The sequence below is a fragment of the Camelus dromedarius genome, chromosome 1 (assembly GCF_036321535.1).
Source record: "Camelus dromedarius isolate mCamDro1 chromosome 1, mCamDro1.pat, whole genome shotgun sequence".
In the NCBI taxonomy this organism is placed as follows: Eukaryota; Metazoa; Chordata; class Mammalia; order Artiodactyla; family Camelidae; genus Camelus; species Camelus dromedarius.
In genome coordinates, this window is record NC_087436.1 from 85,226,232 (window position 1) to 85,248,800 (window position 22,569).

Sequence of the window (22,569 nt, forward strand, 5' to 3'; positions counted from 1 at the left end):
TAAAAGGGTACAAACCTTCAGTTAGATGAATAAAGTCTTAAGAGCCAATATATAAAGTGGTGACTTTTCTTGAGATCCAATGTATAAAATAGTTGTTAATACTGTGTTGTAAAATTGAAATTTGAAATTTGCTAAGAGGGTAACTTGTGTTCTCACCAAAAAAAAAAAAAAAAGAATAAATAAAAAAGTTAAAAAAAAAAAAAAAGCAGCAGCTTCTCCTCCACATCCCTCGGCAGCTCTTCACCTATGTGTGTAAAAACTTCACTGTTCCCCCCCCAAAGAAATAAAGATGAAACATTTTCTTAGAAAACAGTTACCTTTGAAGAGTGGCATCTGACAACTATGAACAGATGCAGCAGAAAAGGCTGGAAGGCAGACGGCCTGGCTCTAGTCCTTGTCCCTCCTGGCCACCACCCAGCTTACACCCTCGGACAAGCCCCCCCCCCCACCTGCCCTCGGGCCTCAAGTTCTCCACCCGCAGAGCTGGCCTAGAGCAAGGAGATCTGCGGCCTCTCTAGCCCACCCTCCTAGGACTCAGCATTGTGGGGCCGACTTATCAAATGTTCTGAGTAACCTTTGTAACACACCATCATTTCTTTTGCACAAGGAACGGAAAAACCCGAAGATTTCTACTTTTAAAGCTTTAGGTATTTGTTGCCAAATTGGCCTCCAATAATAATATACCAATTTATATCCTCAACAAGTACACAAAGGAAAGTTCTGAGAAAAGAAAACTAAGTCACAGCAACTGCCACACCATCGTTTTGGCAAAACTGAAGGGAAAAGGAGTCAAAAGAGAGCCATCTGGCCGATGGTAAAACCTGGACAGGCTGGTTTTAAAGAGCCGCAGGGTGATTAGATTTAAAACAAATAGTCTAGCACATGAAGTCACCCCATGGCCCACCCTGAGTCTGCCCAGTGTCCCTCTGGAGCAAAGCAGCATTAGTTACATTGAGTTTTAATACAGAAGCAGTCATCTCTCAAGTACCACTCACCTCTCTAGCTGCCAAAACAATTGTAGTCAGCTGAGAGCGATCACCCCATTCTGCTAAGAACGTTAACGTAAGCGCTTGAACAAAGATGGGTGAAATAAAATGCAGCCACTTTTTCTGAGGTATCGTTGTGCTTGTACCCACTTCAACATCTCCTGGCCCATTTAAGAGTTTGGTGCGTTGGAACTAAATTGAAAAAAAAAATAGCATAAAAGACATTAATCTCAGGAACCAAGTCAGTATAGCACAAAATTACTTAAATCTTTCCTTTAAAAGGTGTTTAAATTCTATGGGAATATCCTGAGGAACTAAAGTTATGTGCCCCCAAACTTGGCTTTTGAACCACTGGTCTCACAGCAGCCAAGTCCTATCTTCTTAGTTCTTCTGTTTCTCCCCAACAAAATAAATCAAACAATATTTACTGATCACTTGTTATCTTAGATGCTGTGGAAAGAAAATGATAAACTACAGTTCCCGTTTTTCAGGAGCTTATAATTAGTCTAATTAAGGAACTTGATTGCACGTGTTCACTCTTCTCGCCACATTCACACTAACCCAGAGTCACACCAGAGCCAGATTAAGAATGGAAACTAAGCAAAATAGCTATTTCTGTTCAGCCCACATGCATCACAGGTGTGCATGACCACTGAAAACCCCTGGACAGTATTTACTCCTAATAGTTGAGTGCCTTTTTGGTCCTGGTACTTAACAGTGCTCTGACTTACTTCTTCATCTTTTTTCTTTAATTCTGCTTGAACTTCTTCTAACTCCTCTTGACCTTCATCCGGACTCATCTTTAAGCCTTCCCGAAGCATTCTAATGCCAAAAATGGCAAATAATGCCGTTGAAACATAGTACGTGTACACCCTGGGGATGACTGTGGTGGCATAGCCAAACAACACTGGAAGAAAATGCAACAAACAGTCTGGTTAATTCGCAGATTACACACCAACCGAAGAATCAGTTACCTTCAGAAATCACAATTTGCCACTGTTTTAAAGGGAAAATGGTTCACATTAGAAGCTAATCTAAAACATAATAACCTTAAATTCTAATTCTTTCCTTCCACCAACACTGAACCCTTAGGTCTAGCCAATGACTTAGCACAGCTCAACAAAAAATCAGTGGTGTAGTCGAAGATGGCAGGTGTTCCAAACGCTCTCACAGAGATCTCCTCTCAGACACCTGCAGCCGGGGGCTGGCCAGCCCCATGTCATGCGTGGGAAGTCAACTTTGATGCCCTCTACTGATCCCATGACCTTATAACCCAGAAGCTATACCACTGCCCTATGTGACATTTCTTCATTACAAATCTTTCAGTTACAAACTTCTACAGTGAAGAATCATGACAAGATTCTCATGTGGCATGACAAACTCCGCTCCTCTACAACTATTAAAAATACGTATATCTTAAGAAAGGAAACTAGTAATTTCACATATATAAAAGTAACATAACAGACTCAAACTGACTCAGTACAATTCTTCACTATCATTAAATATAGAAGACAACTGTGTAAATTACATATAAAAAACTATACTTGGAACTAAATACAGTACCCAAGCCCCAACTGTGAAACATATTTGCATCAATAATATGAAGTTAGTAATTAAAACTTAAGAACTATGGAAGAGCCAGAGGATATTTCCATATATATATATATAATACATGTGATTACTTATCACTTCACCAGCTCTTTTCATCAAATGGGCACAACACATAAAAAACTGCCTGAACATCAAATATACAACTGCATAGGTAACCCATTCCCCACTTCATTATATTACAAAATGAAAAAGATTTAAAAAGCATGTTTAGCAATGCAAATCTATGCTTATGTGCATATCCATGTCTAAATTACATATGTATATGTGTGTATATATGCCCACACACACACACACGATACAGACGTGTATTTCCGAGTTCTACTTGAAAAAGCCAAGAAGCAAAGACATCTCAGTAACAATGATCTGCACCCAGACCTTGGTTTCTAATACCATTCCCCTAAAAGGCTCCTAGAGAAATGGCTAATCCCAAGACTAGGCAGAGGACTACAAGATGAACTGCATTGTCTTCTTATACTAGAAAGAAAGGAAGAAGAAAACAAATGACAGCATGTCACAAGGACACAGGGGTCAGCTTGGAGGGGCTCCCAGCCACCAAATCTGGGACAATTTAGGGAACAAGATAGTTAAGTAGTTAGTTATAAACCACTGAAAAAAAAAGTAGTTCATGAGTTTATACTGACAATAAATAGACAAGCCAATGGGAGAGGAGGGAGAAGTCTTTCTCAGAGCAGCATGCCAGGGCTCACTGGTAAATGTGGACAGAGTACTGGAATTAGCCAACATTTTGCAAGTGTCACAGTAAAGTTTAGAACATGTAAGAGACATCAATTGACGCTAAACTGTGGGGAATAGGGTATTTGTATTGTTTTAAAGTGTCTCCTTAAAAACTGCATATTGGCTCCGAGGGAAGAAAAAAGATTGTCTACAAGAGAAACTCTGACCGGGTGATCAAAACTAACACCAGTGAGGGACAAAGGACATCACGTGCTTACAGATGTGAAACTTAAGAATCACCCACGCAGTGTTCTAACCAAGAATGCATAACCTCAGTATAATCGTGAGGAGACATCACACAAACACAAAATGAGGAACAGTTCATTAAAAAGAGGTGGGCTGTATCTTAGAAAAATAGTATTATAAATAAGAAAAGGCTATAGAAATATTTCAGATTAAAAGACTAAAAAGAACTGAATGTACTACCTGACCTAGACTAGATCCTCTACAGGAAGGAAAAAACTGCATTAGAGAATATTATTAGGTCAACTCACAAAATTAAAACATGGATGATAGACTAAGGTGCTAATCTGTCTATAAAGATACGTGTATATGCACACATTGTATGTGTGTATGTCCACATATATACCTACAGGTACATAAATTGTGTGTGCACATACATAACTTTATTTAGATACAGATAAAGGGATACATAGGTCACAAATGCAAAAGCAAATGGGGCAAAATGTTAAAAAAGGTAAATCCAGATAAAAATTTATAAGTGTTCTTACACTATTTTATTCTTGTGACTTTGTAAATTTAAAATATTCTCCATAAAAGGTTTTAAAAATTTTTTAAAGGTAGCAAATCTTTTAAAATCCCCTAAACTTAGTTTTCCTTTTATCTTCAGATAATTTAAAACAACTACTTACTGACATTTACAATCCCATGTTGTCGGCCTTGACATCTCCACAGAGAGCAAAAAAACTCCCTGGAGTTATAACCCTGTCCTTCTTTCCTGGTTACTGTCCCTCAGTTTCCTCTTTCTTTGGAAACCTTTCCTCAGACACTGGAGTTCTTTGGTTCTGCGAACCATGAGAAGTTATTTCTCTTTAAGCAAGTGCTTTGTATCAAGTCAGAAATCACTGACTTGTAAGTACTTAAACTGAGAACACTTGGCACAAGAACATTAGTGTGAGGAGAAAAATATGGCCCAGGGATAAAACTGTGGGAAATGTCAATATTTATGGTGCAGAAGTTTTTTTTCCAGAGAAGTAAAAATGTAACTAGAAGCAGGGGGTGTCACAGAAGCCAAGAGAAAAGGTGAGAATGCCCATGGCTGTGATCTGAGGGGCTCATGGAAATGAAAACTGAACTCTGTAATTAGGAAGGCTGATTACTGAAGGCTTTACAACAGTGTTAGCGACTTCCAACGCTGTACTGAATAGAAGTGGTGAGAGTGGGCATCCTTGTCTTGTGCCAGATTTTAGCGGAAAGGCTTTCAACTTCTCACCATTGATTATTATGCCGGCTGTAGGTTTGTCATATATAGCTTTTATTATGTTGAGATATGTTCCCTTTATTCCCACTTTGGTGAGAGTTTTTATCATGAATGGGTGTTGAATTTTATCAAATGCTTTTTCTACATCTATTGAGATGATCGTGTGGTTTTTGTCCTTTCTCTTGTTGATGTGGTGTATCACATTGATTGATTTGTGTATGCTGAACCGTCCTTGTGTCCCTGGGATGAATCCAACTTAAATACAATGTATGATCTTTTTTATGTGTTGTTGGATTCTGTTTGCTAATATTTTGTTGAGGATTTTTGCATCAATGTTCATCAATGATATTGGCCTATAGTTTTCTTTTTTGGTAGTGTCTTTGTCTGGCTTTGGTATCAGGGTGATGGTGGCTTCATAGAATGAGTTTGGAAGTACTCCCTCCTCTTTGATCTTTTGGAAGAGTCTGAGAAGGACTGGTATGAGCTCTTCTTGGTATGCTGGATAGAATTCCCAAGTGAAGCCATCTGTTTCTGGACTTTTGTTGGCAGGGAGGTTTTTTATTGCTTATTCTATTTCACTTCCAGTGATTGGTTTGTTCAAATGATCTATTTCTTCTTGATTCAGTTTTGGTGGACTGTATGTTTCTAGAAACTTGTCCATTTCTTCTCAGTTGTCTAATTCATTGCCATATAGTTGTTCATAGTATTCTCTTATGTTTTTTTGTATTTCTGTGGTGTTTGCTGTAATTTCTCCACTTCCAATTCTTATTTTATTTGTGTCCTCTCTCTTTTCTTCTTGGTGAGCCTACCAGAGGTTTGTCAATTTTGTTTACTTTTTCAAAAAACCAGATCTTGGTTTGCTTGATTTTTTCTTCTTTTTTTTTTTAATCTTTATTTATTTCCTCCCTGATCTTTATTATTTCTTTCCTTCCACTGACTTTAGGTCTTATTTGTTCTTCTTTTTCTAATTCTTTTCGGTGGTAGGTTAGGTTGTTTATTTGAGATTGTTCTTGTTTTTGAGGAAGGCCTGTATCACTATGAACTTCCCTCTTAGGACTGCTTTTGCTGCATCCCATAGATTTTGTGTGGCTGTATTTTCATTGTCATTTGTCTCAGGGTATTTTTGAATTTCTTCTTTGATTTCATCTTTGACCCATCAGTTTTTTAGTAGCATGTTGTTTAGTCTATAGTATTGGAAGTCCTAGCCACAGCAATTAGACAAGAAAAAAAACTAAGAGGGATCCAAAGAGAAGAGAAGAGGTAGAGGTAAAAGTGGAAGAGAAGAGGTAAAATTGTCACTATATGTGGATGACATGATACTATATACAGAAAACCCTAAAGGCTCCACACAAAAACTACTAGAGTTGATAAAAGAATTCAGCAAGGTCGGAGGATACAAGATTAACATACAGAAATCAGCAGCATTTATTTACACTGACAATGAAATACCAGAAAAGGAAAGGAAAGAAACAATCCCTTTTTAAACTGCATCCAAAAAACTAAAATACTTGGGAATAAATCTGACCAAGGAAGTGAAAGACTTATACTTGGAGAACTACAAAACACTGACTAAGGAAATTAAAGATGACTTAAAGAAATAGAAAGATATCCCATGTTCTTGGATTGGAAGAATTAATATTGTTAAAATGGCCTTAATACACAAAGTAAGCTACAGATTTAGTGTGATCCCTATCAAATTACCCAGGATGTTTTTCAAAGAACTAGAACAAATAATCCTAAAATTTATATGGATTCACAAAAAATCCAGAGTTTCCAAAGCAATACTGAAGAAAAAGAATGAAGTTGGAGGAATAACCCTCCCAGACTTTAGACAATACTACAGAGCTACAGTAATCAAAACAGCTTGGTATTGGCACAAAAACACACATATGAATCAATGGAACAGAACAGAGAGCCCAGAGATACCACCACAAAATTTTGGTCAATTAATCTTTGACAAAGAAGGCAAGAATATACAATGGAGTAAAGATAGTCTCTTCAGCAAATGGTGTTGGGAAAACTGGGCAGCTGCATGTAAATCAATGAAGTTAGAACACTCCCTCACACCATACACAAAAATAAATTCAAAATGGCTTAAAGACTTAAACATAAGACAAGATACAATAAACCTCCTAGAAGAAAATATAGGCAAAGCATTATCTGACATAAGTCTCAATGATGTTCTCCTAGGGCAGTCTACCCACGCAATAAAAATAAAAGCAAAAATTAACAAATAAGACCTAATTGAACTTACAAACTTTTGCACAGCAAAGAAAACCATAAGCATAACAAAAAGACAACCTATCGAATGGGAGAAAATATTTGCAAAAGATGAGACTGACAAGGGCTTCTTATTAAGTTGTATGAATTGTTTATTCTGGAAATTAAGCCCTTGTCAGTCTCATCTTTTCCAAGTATTTTCTCCCATTCGATAGGTTGTCTTTTTGTTATGCCTATGGTTTCTTTTGCTGTGCAAAAGCTTATAAGTTCAATTAGGTCTTATTTGTTAATTTTTGCTTTTATTTTTATTGCATGGGTAGACTGCCCTAGGAGAACATCGTTGAGACTTATGTCAGATAATGCTTTGCCTATATTTTCTTCTAGGAGGTTTACTGTATCTTGTCTTTTGTTTGAAATATAAGAAGCTCACACGATTTAATAAGAAAAAAACAAACAACCCAATCCAAAAATGGGCAGAAGACCTAAAGAAGCAGTTCTTCAATGAAGACATACAAATGGCCAATAGGCACATGAAAAAATGCTCAATATCACTAATTATCAGAGAAATGCAAATCAAAACTACAGTGAAGTAACACCTCACAACAGTCAGAATGGCCATTATTAAAAAGTCCACAAACGACAAATACTGGTGAGGGTATGGAGAAAAGGGAACCCTCCTACACTGTTGGTAGGAATGTAGTTTGGTGCAGCCATTATGGAAAACACTGTGGAGATTCCTTAAAAAACTAAAAATAGACTCACCATATAACCCAGCAACCCCACTCCTGGGCATATATTCAAAGGGAACCTTAATTCAAAGAGATAACATGCACCCCAATTTTCATAGCAACACTATTTACAATAGCCAAGACATGGAACCAACCTAAATTGACAGATGGCAGAAGACAGATGACTGGATAAAGAAGTTGTGGTATATTTATACAATGGAATACTACTCAGCTATAAAAAATAAAATAAAATAAAATAAAACAATGCCATTTGCAGCAGCATGGATGGCCCTGGAGATTGTCATTCTAAGTGAAGTAAGCCAGAGAGAGAAAGAAAACTGTCACTGATATCACTCATATGTGGAATCTAAAAAAAAAAAAAAAGAAAAGAAACAAACTTATTTACAAAAAAAAAACCAGACTCACAGACATAGAAAACAAACTTATGGTTACAGGGCGAAGGAGGGGTGGGAAGGGATAAATTGGGAGGTCTAGATTTGCAGATACTAACTAATACACATAAAATAGATAAACAACAAGTTTATACTGTATAGCACAAGAAACTATATTCAACATCCTGTAGTAACTTATGGTGAAAAAGGATATGAAAATGAATATATGTACGTATATGTATGACTAGAAATATTATGCTATACACCAGAAATTGACACAACATTGTAAACTGACTATACTTTAATAAAAAAAAAAATACACACACACACACACAAAACGGTGTTAATGGCAGAAATCAGTCTGCAAGTAGATGAGGAGTGAGATGGGAGGAACGGCAGTGACGGTAAAAGTCTGAAGCGGATGTGATTGCCATCCCTGTTGCAGGACAGCTGAGGCCAAGTCCGCCCCCAGCCAGATGAGGACAGAGCCAGCCTGGAGCTCTCAGTTCCCTGCCCAAGCAGGAGACCAGAGATGCAGGTGAGTGACTGCATCAAACTAGCAGAGACCACACCCCAGGGGACACAAAGACTCTCCAGGGAACACCAATGAACAGTCTGTGAAAAAATCTATTTGCAAATCAAGCCTTTGTCAGTTTCATTTGCAGAAATTTTCTTCCATTCCATAGGTTGTCATTTTGTTTTCCTTATGGTTTCCTTTGCTGTGCAGAAGCTTGTAATTTTCATTAGGTCCCATTTGTTTATTCTTGCTTTTATTTCTATTGCTTGGGTAGACTGTTCAAGGAGAACATTTTAGAGATGTGTGTCAGATAATGTTTTGCCTATATTTTCTTCTAGGAGGTTTATTGTATCTTGTATGTTTAAAATATAAGCAGCTCACACGATTTAATAAGAAAAAAACAAACAACCCAATCCAAAAATGGGCAGAAGACTTAAACAAGCAATTCTCCATGGAAGAAATACAAATGATCAATAGGCACATGAAAAGATGCTCAATATCACTAATTATCAGAGAAATGCCAATCAAAACTACGATGGGGTATCACCTCACACTAGTCAAAATGGCCATCATTCAAAAGTCCACAAATGACAAATGCTGGAGAGGCTGTGGAGAAAGGGGAACCCTCCTACACTGCTGGTGGGAATGCAGTTTGTTTGGTGCAGCCACTGTGGAAAACAGTATGCAGATTCCTCAAAAGACTAGGAGTAGACTTACCATATGACCCAGCCATCCTGCTCCTGGGCATATATCCAGAAGGGAGCCTGCTTCAAAATGACACCTGCACCCCAATGTTCATAGCACCACTATTTACAATAGCCAAGACATGGAAACAGCCTAAAGGTCCATCAACAGATGACTGGATAAAGAAGATGTGGTATATTTATACAATGGAATACTATTCAGCCATAAAAACCGACAACATAACACCATTTGCAGCAACATGGATGTTACTGGAGAATGTCATTCTAAGTGAAGTAAGCCAGAAAGAGAAAGAAAAATACCATATGAGACTGCTCATATGCGGAATCTAAACAAAAACAAAAACAAAAACAAAAACAAAAAACAAAAATACAAAACAGAAACAGACTCATAGACATAAATACAAACTTGTGGTTGCTAGGGGGAGGGGGCGTGGGAAGGGACTGGGATTTCAAAATGTAGAATAGATAAACAAGATTGTACTGTGTAGCACAGGGAAATATATACAGGATCTCGTGGTGGCTCACAGCGAAAGAGAATGTGACAATGAATATATGTATGTTCATGTATAACTGAAAAATTGTGCTCTACACTGGAATTTGACACAACATTGTAAAATGACTATAACTCAATAAAGAAATGTTTATATATATAAAAAAAAATTACTGGGTAGGACAGCACAGAAAAAAAAAATCTATTCGCAGAAGTTCCACTTCCCCAGGGACTCTTCCCTAAAACTCCTCGGCCTGCAGACATGCTCGGAGCTGAGAAGGTGTGCGGTTCTCCTTTCTCACGTCCCTTCTTCACAGCTGCCCTCTGCCCACTCTACAGAGATGCCTTCCATCCCCATTCCAGTAGTGCATTTCCCCATGGTAAGGAAAAACAGACATCCTACAGCACCAAATAGGGGGTCTGCCAATACCAGAGTCCTCAACCAAGGAACCCCAAACCAGAGAGAAGGCTTTGGGTCTTCCCTGTCTTACCTGAGTGTCCAAAAAGGCCATGGCATTAGCGACAGTGGCACTGTGGAGGCACTGGAAATAATGGTCACGGGTAAGAAATAAGGTATTTTGGCCTTGGTAGGAATAATTTTTACTTAGCAATCATGCCTCTTTCATCTCCCAACCAGTGTAAACAAATGCATTTTCCCTAAGGCAGAGTCTTGGTACAACAAAGAGAGCATCAGAGAGAAACACTAAATCCCAGTGGCTTACTTTCCCAGGCAGCTCACTCCGAGGTGGGTCCCAGGCCCAATCCAGCCAGCCAGCCATTTTAGGACAGCCCTGAACAGATGGTTGTCATGTGTATTACAGTCAAAAAACCAAGTAAATGCTTTCTGACAGAAAGTAAGCCTTACTGACATGGTCTACTGTGGAGCAACTGCATGGCAATTAGGTACTGCGGCAGACATCTCCTATAAATTGAATGAGCTAAGTCTGCACCTCCAAGGCTCCAGAAAAAACATATTTAAAACATGTGATATGTTACAACTTTTAAAATGAAACCATTTATTGGTAAAAGTATGCTGAAGTTAAAAATATTTCAATTTTCTCAATCATTTCTAAACATATCCAGTTAAACAAGTTACTTCTAAGTAAAAGACTAACATGTATAAGAACAGTCATTTGATGAATTTCAGAAAAACTTTTTTTGGTATACTGGACAGTTTCCAACTCTGTGCTTTTAACAAAATTGACAGAAGACCTTATTAAGCTGTCAGCGGGTAAATCATTAAAAATCACTTGATGACAGCGCAGTATGTGATTTTTAGCACATAACCCAGGAGTTCCATGAACTGAGTGACGTGGCTATAATGTCACTCTTTTTCCTGTCTACTTATTTATAGGGATAAAATTTCTCAGCCCTTCTATCTATTTTTTAAAAGAGAGATCAGAATTGATTTTCAACCTGGCTTCACTCTAGCAATAAGTATCATCCATGAACATATAAACTAATTTTAAAAGAAGAGTTCTATCATCTCATTAAGAGATGCATTTCCAACTTTTAAAAAATGTTTATTTAAATTTGTGATATATTTTGCTTTGCTCAAAGGTGTATTAATAACTACAACTCAATAAAAAATGTTAACATTTAGAGACTTAAAGGAAATTTTCAGCATCTTCTAAAATTCAATTTATATGCATATTTTTGCTGCAGATAGATAAGATACTGTGATCCACAAAAGATTTTCAAGCAAAAAACTTATCATTACAGTAAAATTCTATGAGGAAATAAATGAAAATAAGAATTAAAGAAGAAAAAAAAAACAATGTAAATTTCCAAATGTTAAAGAAGAATTTATTCATGGTTTTTTTTAAAGGAATGATACTGGTGGTGATGGTGAAGATCAAACTGCTAGCGGTACTCAGATTCCACTGGGTTGTCTTAAAGGAATAGGCCACGTAGGCCCAAGGCCCGGGGAACATAAGGCAAGTGCCGTGTTAACCTCTGGGCAACTGGCACAGGCCCACTGGCCCAGCCAGCAAGGATATACTTTTGACCTTGGAGCTACTCCTACCTCCCCCTGATCCCACTCCTTCATCCACATCTCCCCTGCACCCCTCCATGGCTGCTCCTCCGAAGGAACAAACTCACAAAAAGTGAGATGCTACCTCTCTTGATGGCCCTGAATTTTAGTGAGAAATTCTGAAAAAAGCCAAACACAAGAATGTCCGATGGCGCTGCTCAGACATCAGCTCTTCAGGTGGGACGGGCGGGAAGAGATGCCGCTCAGGGCGGCAGGATTACAGCGCTGCCCCCGCCTCGCACCAGGCCATCCCTGCTCACAGACCCAACACAGTTGGTTCTAAATAAATATTTGCTGAATTAATTAGCCATTATTGTAAATAATGTGAAAATATCCGAATAAATGGTTCAGTTGCACTCGGGGCACAGCTGAGCCCTTTCTGGCGCAGAGCGTTTCTATAAGAGGGAAGAGAACAAACTGGTGGGGAGGCCTGATCCTGTACCAGATGGTTTGCTTATTTTAACTCCATCTAATCTTTCTTACAATTCTGTAAGGACTGTACTAGTATTATCCTGAGTTTACAGGAGACAAAGAGTCACCAGGAGCTTAAATAACTTAGAAAGGCATAATGGAGTAAAAATATAATTATTTTCCAATATCTTATTAGCTTCAAAACTTTTCCCAGTAAACTCCTAATTCTCAAACAGATGACAGCAGGCTTTTTCCTAAAGGAGGATTTGGGGGGTCTCAACCCCCCCTCCCCCCCAGCAAACTGGGCAAGCTCCAGCCCTCACCCTGAAGAAAACTGTCAGAAACCCCTGGATTCAGAACCAGACACAGCTGTCTTTGAATCCCAGCTCAACTGTCCGTGAGCCAGGAGGACTTACTGTCTCTGCTTTCTGTCTGTCTATCTGTAACAGGACAGGGGGCCTGACTGAGGCAGGCGTGCAGCGTCACACACAGATGGTGCTCAGCAAATAGCAGCCACGTGACCGGCTCCTGTCTGCACAGTGAGGCAGCGGTAGAGGCCGGATTCAGCCCCAGGCCCAAGACATCAGAGTTCATGCCTTTCCTGTGCACCCCAACCCACCCCCAACAGCAGCTCCCCGCCACTAAATAGAATGCAGAGAAAGGGCTCAGAACCCAAAGACAAGCCAGTTCAGGAACGATTCTGGAATGCTAACAAGAAAGAAGTAACACTGGTAAAGTGGAAATTCTGCAAAGGAAAGCAGTGGCCCCCACACTTACAGACTTGAAATTGCCCACAATGAACTCAACCATCTAGGGGGGAATCGGTTCATGTGGGCGAGGCTGGTGGGAAGACAAATGTGTCAAACACGAATGACGGGTGAGGCAGTGTTTAGTCTATCTTGAAAGACTGTTAAAAATGTATGATGTCTGAAATTTCTTTGATTTTGGAATTTCTTTTCTAATCGGTTTGCAAATATGATATGAATTGAAATATTCTGTAATAAATGTTAAAACACTTACAAGACAAACATTTCAAAAGAAAAGAATACCAACCATAACAATTTTACACAATATACCAAATATTAGGTCTCTGCAACTCCTTAAACTAAAGATGAAAAGTGAGTGGAGGTACACAGTTTTTCAAGCTCATTTTAGAGACACAAAGAAGAGGTTTGAAGACCACTGATACAACCCATTCTTTCAAACAGTTCGGGTGAGAGGAGCTGTCCCTACCAGCAGCCAGAGGGAGGTGGCCGGGGGTCAGGACAGGAGAGCCTGATGCCGCTCACAGCTGAGGGAAAGGAGCTGACCGCAGAGAAGGGGCAGGGGGATTGGAGGAGCCAGCTTCCCAGGAGGGACAGGCAGAGAGGGGGCAGCCTTCGAGTTATCCTCAAGGCTCCAAGTTTCAAAAATAAATTCTCTGATATTACTCAAACTCATTCCCAGCAAGTGATTTTGCCCTACTTTTCCAACCTTCCCCACTTTTCCTATTTCCTAGAATCAAAATTTGCTTTTGAAGCAAATTGCTTTTGTTATGAGATATGAATAATGCTAATACTAATAACCAAAATGTGAAAAGTAGTCAAATTATTTTATTCAGTAAAATACTCATTATAATATGTTTAAAAAGACGAACTTTTACAAGCATTCAAGCAGCCAGAAATAGAACTTGTTCTGTACTTTAAAACTGTGTTTCACGAGAAACCTAAGGCAGGGGGGAATGACTGAGAGAGGGGGGAGAGGGGGGAATGACTGAGCACATGAAATATAAAGAAATCATTTTAATACAAACCACAACCCTGTGAGGCAGCTAGATATTATCTTCAGTTTACAGACGGAAACTGAAGCTCAAAGAGGTTAAGTAACTTATTATGAGGTTAATACATGGCATAATCAGACTCCAATCCAAGTCTGACTCAGGAAAACTCACTATTTTCCACCCAACCATGTGGTTAACGGCAGCTTTTGAATCAGAGACTAAACTATGCTTAATTATTCAGCAATAAGTTTACTTTCTCATGGTCTTAATTCTTTGAAAAATTGAAGCCTATAATAACAGGAACTCAAATAGTAACAGACTGGGAATCTAAGAATGTTTCATTCTTTTACTGTAATGAGCAAGAATAGCTTAATAGAGCACAATACACTGAACGCGACTCTTCATTATTAAAAAAGTCCTTCAATAGGAAATATGCAACTCTCTGTGGCTGCTTGAGTCCTATTTCTAAGCTATCAGATGTAAATAAACCTATCTGGACTTAAAAAGAAAAAAAAAAAAGCAAGGATATCCACAGCAAAAGGATAAAAAAAAATAGTGAATAAATGAGGTGTATGTATCTTGACTGAATAGCTGAAAATTTAATTTTACAAGTGCAATATGATATTTAAGAATTTATGTACTAAAAATATTTTCTGTTGACTAAATTCTGGAACACAAACTAAATTCCACCATAACCAGTTGAATGATTCAGTCACTTCAATGCCACACACCATGCTTTCTCTAATTCAGTAAACTCATTAGGAGGAAAAAGCACACTCACCTGATAAGCATGTCATCAGGCCCAAGGCAAGCATGGCACCGGCCAACACCGTCAACCGGTTATAGCGCATCGCCATGATGGCTGCTATAAAAAATGTCTTATCGCCCAGTTCAGACACAATGATAACTGATATAGCAGCCACAAATGCATGGATAAATCCCAAATTCGTTTGGGTAGCTGGATCTTCTTTATTGGTGAGAACTGGAGCAGCTGGTGTAAATCCTTTCTGGGAGAAAAAAAAAAAAAAATATATATATATATATATATATATATATCAGCTATTTTTTTAAAAGTCATTATTTTAAATTAATTTATTTTGTATGCGAATTAAGATTGTTTTCCTGCCATCATCATTAGGCTTATTTATTGTCTAATATCTTTGAAAGCCATTGGTAACGACAGCAACCTCTGATTGATGGCTGCTATGGCAGGGATTCTACAGAGCTAAAATTCTAAGTACAATTCTACGGAACTTAAAAAAAAAATAGAGACCACTTATATCCACACATTAATATTACCTTGGTTTCTAAGTATTTGTAGGTTGAGATTTAGTTCTTAACTATGTCTCATTCAAGTTTTTATTCATAACTTGGACATAAGACCAAGGCATGCTTATCAAACATCCAAATAGCAGGAAACTGAGAGAAATTTCATTAACACTTTAGAGAACAGAGGATCCAGAAAGCTCTCAACAGGCTAGAGCAAGAGTTGGCTCTAGCTAAGATGAGGTCTAATATAGCAGGATATGTGGATGGTCCTAAAGTCTAAAACTAACCTAGGGTGTAAAATGGCCTAATAAAAAGTACAGGCCAGAGTCTTGGCTGGTGTTAAGGTCATTTTGAGTTGAAAACATGACAAAGCTCCAAACAGGGAGCAGGCACTTTAAGCCCTTCAAAGAGTTAGTGACAAGCCCATCTTCTGTGCTGCTCAAAGAGTTAGTGACAAGCCCATCTTCTGTGCTGCTCAGCTCTTACTCAAAGTTCTGTACTGGTTCTGAGGTACCACCTATCAAGAAGGCACTGCCCTCTGAAGATCATGCCAGATGGAAGAGACTTTACAACCAGGATTGGCAGGCTTCTGCTGAGGCTAAGTCCAGCTGAGAATGACTTGTACATTTTTAAGGGGTTGCAAAAAAAGAAAAAGAGAAAGAGGGAGGGAGGGAAGGGAAGGAAAATTATGCAACAAAAACCTTAAGCAGCCTGCAAATATGTGGCCAAACCTAAAATATTTATTATCTGGCCCATTACAAAAAGAAGCTTGCCAAACTCATGCTCTAAAACAATCACAGAAGGCACCGGGAAGGACCGGATGCCTCTGTTCCAGTAACTGTGAAAGTCTGTATGAGTCTGTATGGTCCCAAGAGGGAGACTTAAAAAGCTCTAGATTGTAGCTTAACACAGAGAAAAGATTTCTACCAGATGAATCCTGGAAGCTGAGGTGGACTGCTAGAGAAAGTGGTAAACTCCCTGGGTAGAGACCCAGAGAAAAGAACCACTACCTACAGGAAATGTGCTCATCAGTGGTCCCAGACCAGGGCGGCTATGTCTCCCAGCAGACTTCTGGCAATGTCCAGAGACATTCTGGTTGTCACAGCTGAAGGGGAACTAATGGCGTCAAGAAAGTAGTGGCCAGAGATGCTGCTACAGACAGGACATGATTCATAGAACAATTCCCACACAAGAAAGAATGATCTAATTTGAAATATCAATAGTGCCCAGGGGCAGAGGCGCTGCACTAAAGAAATCACTTCTAAAGGTCTCTTCCAATCCCAACTGCCTATCCTTAATTATTTTTTAAAGCCTATGAATCTCTAGAAACCTAAGAGATAAAAAAGAAAAATCAACAACAAAAAGAACCAAGACCGAATGTGAGATGACAGGGTATAAACAGAACTTCTTTCTCTTACAAAGGCCCCAGTCAGAAATAAGATTAAAATCCTAAAGTTTTAGTATGTGTGTCATTTCTTAACACGTGACATAAACTGGACTCCCAAATTACACAGTGAAGATCAGAAACCTTTAAGCATTACTCAGACGAGACTCCTGTGCTAAAAATTGGGGAAATTTAGAAATTAACCATTTTAGAAAACATTTGGGGATAGGGCTAAATCAAATGGGCAGCCTTGGAAGCCAGCTCTTGATGAAGCAAGTACCATTTTAAGGGATTCTAGCTTTCTCATCATTAGCATTTTAATCCCAACTATGCTGGTCTTCCTATAAAAATGAGCTTCCTTCCTCTTCCAATACCCTATGAGCTTTAAGTATGATTTAAAAAAAAAATAAATTAGCGTTTTAATTCAGTTTTCACCACTACAACATTTTCATCTTGGATATACCTTTTGTATGAAGAAATTTCATTGCAAAATATTTCGGACCTGAAATCCAAGAAAAATTTTAGGAATAAATATTCACCATTTACGACCAATTAGCTGCAAGCTCAAAAAAATGTTTATTTTAAAAAACAAACAAAATAGCGATCAAAACCACAAATTCCCGTGGTTTTACAATTCCCAGCCATAAAACCTTGGCCACATTACTTAGCCTCCCTGTTCCTCTGTGAAATGAGGAGGATAAAATAAAACTTGCCTCTTAGACACAAAGCAAAACAAAAAATATGGATTCTTAAAAACTTTAAAAAAAAATCAACTTATAGCTTTTGTTACATATTAATCTGCTGTCTATTAATCTCAACAGACAGCATTTTGATTTTGGAGAGCAGTGGTAAAGAGCCACCAGCCACAGTATGGTAAGAACTGAAAAGTACCAGGGTATTATGAAGACAGATTTTTAAAACCTAAAATATTAATAAATGGGGGCAGAAAATAATCAATTACCATTCAATCATTTGTTGTCAACTGCCCAAGTGCTTACTAAATGCAAGGACCATCTCCTTTTTCTAATTCACCTTTAGAGTGACAGAGTGGAGCGGTTTAATAGGTGGGCTCTGGAACCAAACTGCCAGGGTTCATGGCCAAGGCATTACTAGTTCCTGTATGACCTTGGGCCAGTAAGTTTCCCTCTCTGTGCCTCAAGTTTCATCTGAAAGATGAGGGATAGCTATACCTTGGGGGCTTGTTCTGAGGATTAAATGAGTAACTACACATAAGCCCTTAGGAACAGCACACCACAACATGACCAGTCTAGTCTTCCAAAAACTAATTTCATCACGTTACTTCACTGTGTAAGAAACTGTAATGACCTTCTTATGCCTAGAATATAAAATGCAAATACTGGTTAACTACCACCATCTGCTATCTAATAACATACCAATTACCCAAATGCACCTTACACTCCATAACGAAGGATGAGCCAGAGCAGCACTGTCCAACAGAAAACAATGCAAGCCACATAAGGTAATTTTGAAATTTCTGGTAGCCACATATTAAAAACACGAAAAATTATTTTTAATATTATTTTTTTAACCCAACATATCCAAAATACCACCCTAGGAATATTTTGTAAGTGACCAATGAGATACTTAACACTCTTTTTTTTCCTACCAAGTCTTCAGACTCCAGTGTAACCCTACTCCCTGCACACACCTCACGCACACCTCAGCGTGGACTGGCCGCACATGCTCCAGTGCCCGAGAACCGCCACACGGCTCGGGGCTGTGGTCCGGGGCAGGGCAGCCCAAGAGCATGTCAAGCTCTCGGTAACCACAAGCCTTCAGTCATGCAGTCGCCTTCACTTCCTACTTTCTTTTCAGTATCCTATTCATCCAGATTCCTGAAGATTCAACTTACGTAGAACCTCTTGGGCAAGGCCTCTCCCAACAGCTCCAGCCCCTTAATGAGCCCACTCCCCTCAAACTGAACGCAGACTGTGGCAGGTACCTGGCAGGCACATGACTGAAATAAAACCTGAGACAGGAACACTCAGGGAGTTAACTGTACTAGAAACACGTACAAATGTAATGTTAACATTTGCAACAATAAAAAGAGACAAAGTGACTGAGTGTCCATCAACAGGGAACTGGTTACATAAATGGCAGCTCCATATATTAGAATATCATGGGGCTAAAATTAAGACTGTTTTATATATACTAATAAGAAAAAAAACACTAAGATTTTTTAAGTTAAAAAAAGTATGTCTTATGTATACAGTCATGGTAGGTGTGTGGAGGAGTGGAGATTTGGGTAAGCATATAAAGTCCATACGCAGTTGTTAATGTACTGGAAACCTCAGGAAACAGTGTCTGTTTCCAGGGAAGGAGCCAAGATGACTACAACAGGGGTCAGCAAACTTTTAAGAAAAAGGGCCATAAAGTCTCTTTGTTCATTACCCAACTCTGATGCTACAGCCTGAGAGCAGCCATAGGTAATACTTAAATGAACAGGCATGGCTCTGTTACAACAAAACGCTGTTTACAAAAACAGGCAGTCAGTGGTAAACTATCATTTGCTGACCGCTGAGCTAGAATACAAGCACTTTTCATTCTGCACTCTTCTTCACCTTTTGGATTTTTTTTACCAGGCACATGATTAGATACCTATTATGCCCCACTTCAAAAAGTTCTTAACCCAATCTCTTACTCTAGATACAGAGGACCAGTTGCTTATAGGTTGTAACTGACTTCAGGCAGGTCCAACCAGAAGGGAAGTGCTCTGAAGGTACTGATTCACTACCCAGCAATATGGAGGAGTTAAGCCCTGTGGGGCAACGTTTCACCCATCTTTCACAGTGGGGCAGTCAGTTCTGAGGTTCATTTCAGAAGGCTCTTCGAAAGACTCAGCAGGATTTGTCCTCATCACTCATGGAGTGGCTAACTTGAAAATGCACTGGGTACATGCACTTACCCTCTTCCCTGGATTGACAATTTGAAAGAAAACAGGCATATTCTAAGATCAGGGAGTAAATCATCAGAATAGTTGGGGTGAGCTAAAGAAAGATAAATTGGGCCCAGACTGAAAATCCAGTATGTTTACGAACTAGCTTAGGGGTAAGCAAGAAGCCCTTTAAAGTTTTTGAGTAGAAGACACAGACATGATTAAGGAGGCACTATGACTAATAGATCAGGACGGAAAGTAGAGAACACCAGCCACCAGACTGATGAATTAGGAGGTCTGCCACACAAGACCAATGTTGAGGATAAAATAAAGGAAAACATTCTGCACACAATGGAAAAGAAAAATTAACAGAACTTTTCAAAGGGGAAGAATCAAAGATGATATTCATATTCCAAGGCATATAAAGAGTAATAAAAATAGTGTGGCTTTAGACACATTCAATTTGAGGATAAAAAGCATTTCATATAAAGGTTTCCAAGAGGACATCAGAAATGAGACACCTGAGGTTAGGCCAGCACAGCCTCAGATATGTATTTGGTTACTGGTAGCCTGACTTTATCAGCTGGAGCTCTGCAAGATTAGTTTTCCAAGGGAAAAGGCAGAGATTACATTGAAAAACATGAAATTCAGAGAATGTCTATATTTAGGGAAGGGGTTGGGTGGGGAAAAGGAGAAAATAAAATTGTCTTAGATATTTAGAGAGCCAGGCAGGAGAACATCACAGATGGTCAAGTTAGGGGCAATCACCATTTCACTGAGCTACTAACTAAATGCCAGGTTATTTCCATATACATTGCTTTATTTGATACTCAAAAACCTTAAGAACTGTTATCCCAACTGCACACAAGAGGAGACTCTGAGGACCAATAGGGTTAAACAGTTTCCTCAAGTTCATACAAAACGAGATGGTGTAGGACTCTTAAAAAGTGGAGAGTTAACAGTGTCAAACGAGAACTGGAAAAGACCCCTGGATTTAGCCATTAGGTAGGTTACAGGTATCCTTCAAAAATGACCTTTCAATAAAGACAGGGGCTCATGCCAGATAACATAAGACTAAAGCAAAGTGAAAAAGCAGCTAATTCCCTAGTTAGAAATGTGGTTTATAAAACTGAAAAATAGAATGCAGTCAAGTAGAGTTAAGTCAATGGCCTTTTCCCCCTCCAAATTGGAGAAACCTGTGGGCACAGGCACCAAAGGAGAGAATAAAGATACTGAGGAAGGAAAGTACTGGAGGTCACAGGAGAACAGGCACATGGACACAGAGAGGGATGGAAACGATGACAGTTTTGTTCGATACATGAAGGCAGAAAGTACTGGCAGAGAAGCAAATACTTAGATTAGTACAGGAGGGTCAGACGCAGTGACTGTAATTCCAGTTTTGGCATTCCACTGTTCAATTACACAGTGTTACAGAAAGTGAGGAAATACAGTGTTTTCCTTAGTACGAAGGCCACTCTTTCAGCACTTTATTTTGGGTCTGAAACCCAAAGTATTTACATCTTGAGAGTAGGGTCAACAACTTATAATTAAAAAAAAAAAACCTTCCTGAATAAAACTCTTCTTTAAAGTTAAAATTAGCTCCAAATTGAAAAATGTTGAAAAAACTCCCTCATTTAGAGAGTAGCCCTTTATTCTTCCATGATCTTCAGGAGAAGAAAGAAAATGACAATTAACAATGAAAAAAATCATTCCTATTCTAGTTGTAGAGTTTAAACGAACACATATGCGACTGTATTGAAATTGACACACATACCTGCATCGGAATTTCCATCTACACATAAAGAAATCAGAGAAGATGAAGATGCGTTCTTTGAAACAAAATCTACAGCCTGCTACCAAAAAAAAAAAAAAAAAGACTAAAGTCCCTGCAAAAAAAAAGCGAAGTCCCTCAACAAAAGTTACGATACAAGAGGTGAGATTATTTGAAGATAAAGGAGTCACAGGAAAACGCTTAGAATTGGCTTAGAACTGTCTCCTTGCCATTATTTTACTGTGTGAAGTCAGAAAAACCTTTCTCAGAAGTTGGAAAAATGTGCCCAAGAATACATGTGTAACTTAAACAATGACACCATGGATAAACTTGGTTTTAAGAGACTGCATTAAAATAAAAAACTAAAATTGTCTTTCATTATAAATTTTCACTCATATCTTTTATTTGTGGATGGTTTAGTTTGTTGCTTTTAAAATAATATTTTATTTTTATGAATGTTATTTGTTAATTTATATTCGAATATATTTAACACATTTTTATTTTAATGAATGTTTAACAGCTTTGTTTCTGAGAATGTTACTGTTTTGTAATGTATTCATACATTTTGACATGTGAAATGTATTGTGTATTTAGTTTCACTGATTTTTATTTGTAATGAATCGCTTTGCTGGTAGAACACCAACAAATAAGTGCAGTAACATCATGATCATTTCATTCTGACACAGCAACCCTGAGTAAGACGAATCTTCACACCTGACGGCCTCAGTCTCAGCCATAAAGAGCCTTGAATTAGGAGTTTGGATTGGATGGAGCAGGATTGCAACTTAATAAAAATGGAAAAATGTTTAAAATATTGTGTGGAAAGCTTCCGTGTTAAAAGATAATACATGAAAGAAATGCCAAGAAACAGTAAAGGAGAAATACAGTAAGGAGAATCGGTACTGGGTCAGGTGGTAGGCTGCTGTAGCTTTATCAACAGTGTTAATGCAACTGCGGTCCTTTGGCCTTCCAGAACACGCGGCAAATTATAAATTACTTTTATTAAATCCATCTGACCTCCCAGAATATGCAGCAAATTATAAATTACCTTTATTAAATCCATCTGACCTCCCCCAACTAAAGGGACTGAATGCTTCTTGTATTACATACTCTGCCCAGGGAAGGAAGAAAAAAACTGAGTACGTCACTAGAAGCATAAACTGCATAAATGAAAGGGTCCCAGTGATCCACAGTGCTTTTTTCATGGTTTTAATTTTAAC

General features: G+C 38.5%; 1 protein-coding gene across 1 annotated transcript in view; it reads right to left on the minus strand.

Moving 5' to 3' along the window:
- Nucleotides 1-22,569, minus strand: part of TMEM165 (transmembrane protein 165) — a 30,708-nt gene that overhangs the window by 5,572 nt on the left and 2,567 nt on the right. The window contains exons 2-4 of the mRNA XM_031434434.2: nt 14,811-15,036; nt 1,718-1,893; nt 996-1,178 (exon numbers count right to left, since the gene is read on the minus strand). Coding sequence (XP_031290294.1) covers nt 996-1,178; nt 1,718-1,893; nt 14,811-15,036 — 585 coding nt within the window. The remainder of the gene's footprint in view (nt 1-995; nt 1,179-1,717; nt 1,894-14,810; nt 15,037-22,569) is intronic.